The sequence below is a fragment of the Ceratina calcarata genome, unplaced genomic scaffold (assembly GCF_001652005.2).
Source record: "Ceratina calcarata isolate Rehan_Ccalc_2016 unplaced genomic scaffold, ASM165200v1 scaffold508, whole genome shotgun sequence".
Lineage (NCBI taxonomy): Eukaryota > Metazoa > Arthropoda > Insecta > Hymenoptera > Apidae > Ceratina > Ceratina calcarata.
The window spans coordinates 6,493-15,756 of NW_017175311.1; the positions used below are offsets into that span (position 1 = coordinate 6,493).

The window sequence follows — 9,264 nt, forward strand, 5'->3', positions numbered from 1 at the left end:
AAAGGTGGAAGGAGACTGAGTTTCGCGTCCACCGATTTGTCAACGACCGTTCCTTCTTGACCTGTTGCGAATTAGCAGAATTAACTTTTCCCTGAATCTGCGGTAAAGTGTTTCAAAACAATATTGCAGCATATCGCTTTTTTCATTTTTTTCTTACATTATTTGTTAGGTGAGATCATTTATTTTTTACCTTCAAGAGAACTGATGTAAATGAATTAAATTTTAATTACAATTTTAATCATGAAAAACAGGTGACAGTTAATTACAAATCAAATCAAGAGTTAAATTTTTAATTAATTTTTGCATATGATAAATAAGATTGATACTATTGTATTAATACGGAATTACTAAGCGGAATATAACATGAAATATAAAAAATCATGAATTATTATATTGAAATGAAGTTCTGAATGAAATTGTCGATTAATTTTGCCACGTGATAAATAAGATCGATACTACTGTATTAATACTGAATCATCAAGGACAAAGAAACACCAGCCAAACTTCTTTCCAGAGAGTTCTCTCCGCAACCGCGAAACTGTCGGATTCCGAGCGGAAGTTGAACCTTCGGGGGTAAACGATTTCGCGGCATTGTGCGAAAGTTCGAGCCTAAAAGGCACGCGAAAACTCGAGGAAACATTTCCGCGTTCGAGCAGCGTTATCGATCGTTTTTTTGCGACGCTGTGAAATTCCGAAGACGCGTAATAGAAATGAATTTAAATCGGTCCCGAGAAGGCCAACGAAGTTAAAAGACTCGATGTGCAAACGACAGGTGTCAAAAACCACCTACATATCTTAAAATGAGCTTTTTCTGTACTTCAACTTTTTTAATCTAATACTCATTAATGAAACTTCGTGAGATAGGCTTTAGTCAAATAAATGTTAATTGAAAGTTTATTATAATATTAGTTATAATAATGCGTAGGAAACGACAAGAATCGAAGGAATTTTATAATCGTCTACAGAAATGATAGTAGAGAAATGCAGCAGAAATAATAAGACACAGAGGGAAAATTATCTCTGGAAAAATATGTCTCCATCGAATTTTAAAATAATTAGCAAGATATATAAAAGTCTAATTGATAAACAGGACATTATTAAAAACGAAATCTTTCATATTTTCAACTTCATTAAGGAACAAACAGACATGACAAAAAAGAATATGATATAAAATAATTGAGAGAAAAAGGTTTAAGATTAACTCTTTCTGAATCGTCTTATGATAAAGAAAATGGATTTATTATATATGCATTTATTATATTGTGATGCATAATGTATTGAATCATTCTTATTCTCACCTGTTTCACGGATGAACAATCGTAGAGGTACGAGTTTTAATTGACTACAGGTTAATTTACGAGTTTACATGGTTCTGGGAAACTGTCCAGCCAACTTCGCACAACGTCGATAAATTTCCATTATTCCGTCCCGGATTAAGGGTAATCCGATGAAAAAGTTAAATATTGTCGCAACCACGTTAATGCCACGTTAATATTCCACCTTTATCTTCCGCGTTTAGCAACTTTCAAGTTTGCGTACAGCAAAACAGTGGTGAAAGATAAGCTGCGTGTGAACTAGCTATTGAAATTCAATATTTTGTATAAACGATACAAGCCCAATATTAGTGTTTTGAAAAATTTAGCGAAGAACTGTGGATTTGATGCATGTAGGAACCAAGACTATGGTTTAATATTACATTTTCATATTTAACGTTAGTCTTTATTTTACATTTATTTATGGAATTCGCTGAGAGTCAACGTTGTAATAATAACAAAAATTAAAATCCAAACTTCAATCATTCGATAATATTCCAGTTGCTCATTTCGAATTAATCCTATTATATGTATTTGTACTACAGTTGAAAAGCAATGCAGTATTACTTTGATAAATCTGAGAAAGTCCTACAGAATAAATATGATTTTTCCATTCCCGCTACTAATTGTAAAAGTCATTGCAGTCAGTAAAACAATACATAATAGAGATAAAATGCCCATATTTCATACTCTGTTTCAAATATTGTAATTGTTCGATTTGTAAAACGCGATATTACTCAAGGGATGATTCCAAACCTTGTCAAAAATAAGAGGAACTTAAAACCAAAACTAACCTTCATCGTCGATGGAGAAGATCCCGATGCCGTCCCCGTCGCGAATGGTGTATCCAATCTTCGAATCACCGCCAACTGGATCCGCATCCTTGGCACGCACTGTCGTCACCAAAGTCCCGACCGGCTGATTCTCGTAAACACTCGCGGACACTACGAAGTCGTCGAACACCGGCGCGTGAAGATTCTCGTTTACGTCGATCACTTCGATGATGACCATCGTCTCGGAGCTCAACGACGGCTCTCCCCTGTCCTTGGCCACTATGCTTAAAGTGTGCACTTGTCGTTCCTCAAAATCTAAGCTCTGGGTGGTCCTAATTGTCCCGGACACCTTGTCAACCTTAAAGAATCCCTCGCTCTCCGTGGCGTCGGACAGAAAGTACTCGATGGCGCCACCAGCGCCCTCGTCCGGATCGGTCGCATCTACGACCGCAACGACCGTCCCTATCGGGACGTCTTCTCTAACCTTCACCGTGTAACTAGAGAGAGCAAAAGTAGGCGCGTTATCGTTGACATCGTCGACCGTCACTCTGACCAACGCGTCGGAAAATAATGGCGGCGTGTCGGTACCCTTGCCGCCGTTATCCTGCGCTCTGATTCTCAACTCGTAAATCTCTTGACGTTCTCTGTCTAGCCTGCCGAAGACGCTGAGCACGCCGGTCACCGGGTCTACCCGGAAGTCGTTCGTCTCGGTCACCAGCGAATAAGTAACTCGCGCGTTCTCGCCGAGATCCGCATCGGTCGCGTTCGCGCGCCACACGTTGGTCCCGTTCAACGCGGTCTCCGATATTCGAAAGCTGGCCAAAGATTTCTCGAATTTAGGCGCGTTGTCGTTCACGTCGAGGATAGTAACCGGAAGCATCCTCGACGCGGACTTCTGCGGCTTGCCCAGGTCGTAGACGCTTATATTTAAAAAATATTCACTCTCCCGTTCGCGGTCCAGATAACCGATCACGTTTAAGTCACCCGTATCAGGGTCGATACTGAACACCGAATCCCTGTCCCCGCTAGAAATCACGAATACCAATTTCCCGTTGTAATCCAAGTCTCTGTCCCTGGCGCGAATCCTCACTAAAGTCGTCCCGATTTTCATCGACTCGTTAGCTTTGATCTCGCTTGGGAAATCGACGAATTCCGGCGCGTGAATGTTCTCGCCGTACCGACTGGGCGTCAGAGTGTACTCGTCGTCCTTGGAAGGTTTGTTGTTCTCCTCTGCCGCGGCAATCGTCTCGGTAGACCGTCTAGCCACTCCGGTATCTCGACACTCGAACGCTCCGCTCTGATCCGACAGGATCCTCGTTTGCGAACCCAGGTTCCGTTTCGCATTTACCAGATGCATGTGTATAGGGTTCACGTCTGCGAAGTGAGTGCCATCCGTCGCGGTGACGTTCACCACTCTTTCGCTGACCTTCACGTCGGACAAATCGCAAGAAACAGATAATACTCCGCTGCTCGAATCCAGTACGAAGCAGCCGTCCTCGTTCCCGGATACAATGCGATAGCTGATGATGTTCCCGTCGTCGAAGTCAATGGCCGAAACCGTGATGATTTCGGAGCCGATGGGTACGTAACGCGGCACGTGCCCGATGCAATCGACCCTCTCGAACTGCGGCCGGTTATCGTTCACGTCGCGCACGTTCACGTGTAGCTGCATCTCCGCCTGCCTGCGATAAGGCAAGCCCCAGTCGCTGACTCGCACGTGGAGCAGATACCTCCTCTTCATGGTCTCGTAATCCAATACTTGCTTGGTCCTCACGATGCCGGAGAAGTGGTCGATCTCGAAGGGCACCTTCTGGATATTATCGATGCTATAGGAGATGTACGCGTTCTCCCCGGAATCACGGTCCTTCGCGGTGATCTTCACAACGGACGTGCCCACTGGTTCGTTCTCATCGATCCAGACTTCCATCTCCGATTGCTCGAACGTCGGATCGTTGTCGTTAGTGTCGACCACGTAAATCTTCACTTTAGCCGAGGACTGTTTCCTAGTCCCGGCGTTTCCTTGGTCCACCGCGGACACCGTCAACGTGTAAAAACCTTTCTTCTCAGCGTCCAAGTTCACCGCGGTGTACAACATTCCCGTCTCGGCGTTCACGTAAAACTCGCCACCCTCGTTGCCACCGACTATTTCTAGGAACACCAAAGCGTTCTTACCCTCGTCCGCGTCGGTGACCTTCAGCCTGATAACCGGAGTATTGATAGGCGCGGTTTCCGGGACTTTCACCTCGTAGATCTCGCGACTGAACACCGGCGCGTTGTCGTTCAAGTCGGCGAGATGGACGGGCACGAATTTGTAGCTGAAACGCTGCGGTACGCCGCGGTCCATTGCCCGCAGCGTCAGATTGTAACCCTGGACTGCTGTCTCCCGGTCTAGCAAGTGCAGCACTTCTATATTATACTCCCCGGAGTGCGGACCACCGGCTGATCGCACTCTGAAGTGGCCCGCCGGGTCACCACCCACGATGTCCAGGCTCGCGATTTGCCCGTGGATACCTTCGTCGTTGTCCACCACTCTGACGATCGCGTAGATGTCCGCGTTCGAGTGCTCCACTATGTCCGGCAAGTGGTGGACGTAGATCTCGGGAGAGTACAAATTCACTTGACGTACTTTGATCGTTACCTTAGCCGTGCTGGCTCGGCTGTTGACACTGCTGCGGAAGAGGGCTCCGCGGTCCTTGGCCAACACCACCAGCTCGTGTACCGCTCGTTCCGAATATCTGAGCGGCCTGGTGAGAGTGATCACCCCGCTGACCGGGTGAACTGCGAATTGATCGGTCTCCTCGGCGAGGCTGTAATAAATCTCACCGTTCCTGCCGAGATCGGCATCCTCGGCGATTACCCTGAGTATGCTCTTGTGCAAGGGCGTGTCCTCCGTGACGGTCGCTTCGTACTCGGTCGGGAAGAACAACGGGTTCAAATCGTTCGTATCGAGTATCGTCACAGCGACCGTGGTGTGCGCCTCGCGCACAGTCACGCGATTCCTTCCGTCGCCCCTGGTCAGATTCGCGTGCACCTCGAGCACGTAACGGTCCTTCCGCTCGCGGTTCAACACGTCCATGATACCGGTACGAGTCCGAATCAACAGGAAACAGAAATCACCGACGGTGCGTTCTTCGGCTTTGAAGAACTTGTCGCGATTCGTTATGCGGAAACGAACGTCGAGGTCGCTGGTTTCAGCCGACGCGAGTTTGATGCCCATCCTCTCCTCGGGGAGCACGTAAGTTTTCCCGATCGAGTTCTCCGGGATGGACGCGTTGTACGTCGGCCGAGTGAACCGAAATTCGTAATCGCTCGGCAAATCCGGCTCGGTGAACGACGCGGACGTGGACAAGGGTGAGAACGATCTGGTCACCGAGCTACTGCCACCGTAGCTGGAGGACGATGTGGCGTATGTGTCCGAGGAAGACGGGGAACCCGCCGTGGCAGCGAACAGCCACAGCCACAGCCATGGCCACGCGAGCAGCACGCGCTGCTTCATCCTCCTCATCGTCGCGTCGCTAGCTCATCGTCAGCGGTTCTTCCCGGTGAAATCCAGCGTCTCCCCGGCTGCGCGACCGAACCGTCGAGGTGGTGTCCGTCCTCGAGCTGGCCACGTCTGCAAACATACAAAAATATCGTCAATTCATTTATTTATTTAGTCATTCGATATGTTAATAATTCATAAGGAAAGTTTTGGCTAATTTTTTTAGTAACATTGTTATTCTGACACTGCCCATGTTTGTTTTGCATCTGGAAATGAGACAAATAGTGTACAAACAGGTGTCGAAATAATAATATCTCTAATTTTATTTAGGGCTAAAGTTCAGCTGGATGGTTAATTGTTCGTAATTGAAATACAATATTTATACATAAATGATTACGAGGTTCGAATAGGAAGATCGGGTAATCAACTAATTGAATAACATAGAAATGTATGCGTTAATTACAATTTCATTCCTGAATTTCATATGTGAAAAATATTCCTCAAGTGCACTTAACATCTCATGAGTAGCGAATATAACGTTATCCGCCATAAAATGTAATACTAATGCTGGATGTAAATTGGGGCTGCACAACTTTTTTATCAGCTCGGGTAGGGAAATGAAAATTGTTGTTGACTCTCTGCAATATCACTGCGTATACTGTACAATCTAGCAGCGATCCTTTCAATACATTTTTTGCCCCTCCCCCGAGTATCATTTCTTGCTGGAATGGGACGCGAATGTGTGCCGCACAGGTATACGGAACGGGAAAGCACGCATTAATTCTCGAGAAACAGTTTTCATTTTTAACGCGTTAGCCGCGGCTTTAATCATCGGCGCTCGTAGCCTGGGAACTTCAGATGAAATATATCCAACGGTACGCGGGCGAACCAAATTAAAATTAAAACGGAAACGACCAGCATTTTATTTTTAATCAAATAAACATCCACGCAAATGAAAAAAAAACCCTTCAATTTCACTCGAGCGTGTTTCGCGATGAAATATACGTGTTAGCAGTTATCGCAGGTACTGACGCAAGACAACTCGTAACCGGGCTCGACTTCGAACTGTGTACCTATCTCCGCGGGCAATAAAACGTTCGTATATGAAACGCTTACGTGTTAGGTTCGGTTAGGAAAAAGCGAACAAAAATGGGTCGACCACTCCTCTCTGGCTCGATAGCCTAACAAACTTTCACCGGACCCAATATTTTATTCAACTTCCTCCTTCGAGCCGTATCCTTATTACCCCTCGGTACGGAGAAGCACTTCGTGTAAACGAGCTCCTTTCCCCATTCCTAGATAGATAGCTGTTTTAAACCTCCCAGCAATGTTGAAAACAGGATCTTTCGTTTTTAAGATACAGTGACCATATTTTTAGGAGCGAAACAAAAGAAGGTGAGAATTATAACTACACACAAACAACAAGAAATGACAAAATTCTTGTATTGGATTATTTCATTATGACCAAATTGTTGCATCGAAGTAACTAAAAAATGTATTCTTTGTTGCTCTGAGTGCTTCAATTGTATAAGCTTATAACATTAATAATAAATAAATCATTATGTCAACTGTAAGATTAAGAATGATATATGTGTATGTATGTAACAATGATCTAGATTATCTAGACTCTAGGCGTAAGAAACCGAAATTCCCTTTGCATTATTTCCAAGGTCTGTGGTACAAACAAAAATAAAAAATAATATTAGTATTCTATACTTAAAGGGTTAAACTATTACATTATATAGCTTGGGACAATAATTCTCAATTCGATTTTTATTTTGTCAATATTTCCTAGGGAGACCAAACCAGAAGAAATTAAAAATTCTATGCCCTGTTTTTTTAATGTTCAATCTGGCATTTACATGTTTTTTATTACAAAGTAAGGATAAAATGAATACAGATTTATTAATGACTCCAACAGTTTTTGTTGAATGAATTGTTTATTATGCTTTTTATTTATAAAACATCTATGTTTTAACTTTCATTTATATTCATTAGATCGAGTATTGAAAAAATATTACTATTTCCGAGTCTTGTCCCCCTGAAAGAAATTAACACAATCGAAAACAGGTAGAGAATCACTGTCCCAAGCTATTCCACTACTTCTTATTTGTGATAATAAATCTTCAATTACATTTAGAATGTGTACACATAAAATAATGCAATCGTCCAAATAACATTCCAAGGTGTGATATTTGATGCGACTATTTATTATCATTCGAAGGTATCAGAAAATAAATAGAGTATGAAACGAAAATTGGCAGCGAAAATTGAGAAAAGTACATACCCGGTTCGGAACTATCAAACTGACTTTACGTTCTGAAAAGACACTTCTCAAACGTTCCGCTATAACCCTGCGAACACGGAATATTTTCCGCGGCGAACTTTCATTCGGGAAACTCGAAAATTACTAGCAAGTTTCGAGCCGTGCACATCGAGCGCGTCTGTCCGTTTGAACGAGTTGGGAAAAAGTTCGCCAACAAGTAGGTAAATACCTTCCGAAAATTTTCAGGACTCGGAAATAGGAATATCCACTTTATTTCCGCGAGCTGATGACATAAGGATGATTGATTATAAAGAGAATTCATCAATTTAGTTGTTCATTCGTTTGTTAGACAATGCGAAAACTTCGCATTCGTATGAAAGTATTTTCCCATTCAATTTTTTTGCATATTCACCTTCAGGGTATGCCCCTGAATAAGGATCAACAGTTTGCCGGATGAAACTCTCATGCAAATTTGTTTGAACAATTTTTTTTAAATTAAGTGTCAAGATTGCTTTTTTTTACCCGAATGGATTTTTTTCAGGCTTTGAGTCATTTTTATAAGCGTACGTAATAATTAGACATTACAAATGGTTTCTTTTGTACAAAGATCCACAGTCTAGTAATAATGATAGTAGTTCTGAATTAAACTCAGAATAATAAAATATAAATATAAATAGAATAATAAGAATAGCAAAAAGTGCAAATAGAAATATAATAAGGACCACATTTAACAATCACGACTGCGCCCATGTTTTCTCGATGCGTCCCTGTTTTTTGTGCAGTTTCTTCGCGCTGGATGAACTGCAGAACTGAAAATCTATCAAACAACTGGAAATGTTGTTCTTATTGCAATGAATTAGAGGGAAATCTATCTTAAATCTTGAATCGTAGTCCTCGATATGGACGCAGACAGAACGGGGAGGTGCCTCTTGACTCGATCTAGCGTAATTATCAGCTTCAAAAAGGGTATAGCCGGTTAATCGATCAGGTTGATCGTCGAAGGAAGGTAGCTCGGGACTTAAACCAATTTAAACCAGCAAATGGCTGTCGATCGTCTAATCGCGCGTTGCTAGTTTAGTAGAACGAACTCCTTTTCAACGATCTTGCACGTCACGCGCACAATGGCAACGTTCAAAATCAATTGCTGGTTGAACACCGTCGCTGTTTTCGTGTTTTAGTATTTGAGAACCCATTCCCAATCCGTTATCAGATACATTTTAAATCGAGAATGCGTTCGGGCTGCTTTCAGTTACCACTATTCCAAGCGAACTAACATGCCGGCAGGCAAATGCGGTACAATAGCCGAACTGAGTTACATGCACAGTGAATAACTGTAGCAATATTAGTATGAACAATTATAAAATCATTTTATCATGTATAATAGTTTTCGAGATAAAAATTCCTTCGCCTCGCAATCTTATCAAATCACAA

At 43.0% G+C, this 9,264-nt stretch overlaps 1 protein-coding gene across 1 annotated transcript; it reads right to left on the minus strand.

Moving 5' to 3' along the window:
* Positions 1–2,102: 2,102 nt before the first annotated feature.
* Positions 2,103–5,695, minus strand: LOC108628173 (fat-like cadherin-related tumor suppressor homolog). Its single transcript, XM_018029924.2, has one exon. The coding sequence runs from the start codon at positions 5,589–5,591 to the stop codon at positions 2,103–2,105; it is 3,489 nt and encodes a 1,162-aa protein (XP_017885413.1). The 5' UTR covers positions 5,592–5,695.
* Between the last annotated feature and the right edge of the window lie 3,569 nt (positions 5,696–9,264).

Excerpts from the sequence above, each read along its gene's own strand:
- LOC108628173 (XM_018029924.2), bottom strand. The coding sequence starts at position 5,591 with ATGAGGAGGATGAAGCAGCGCGTGCTGCTCGCGTGGCCATGGCTGTGG.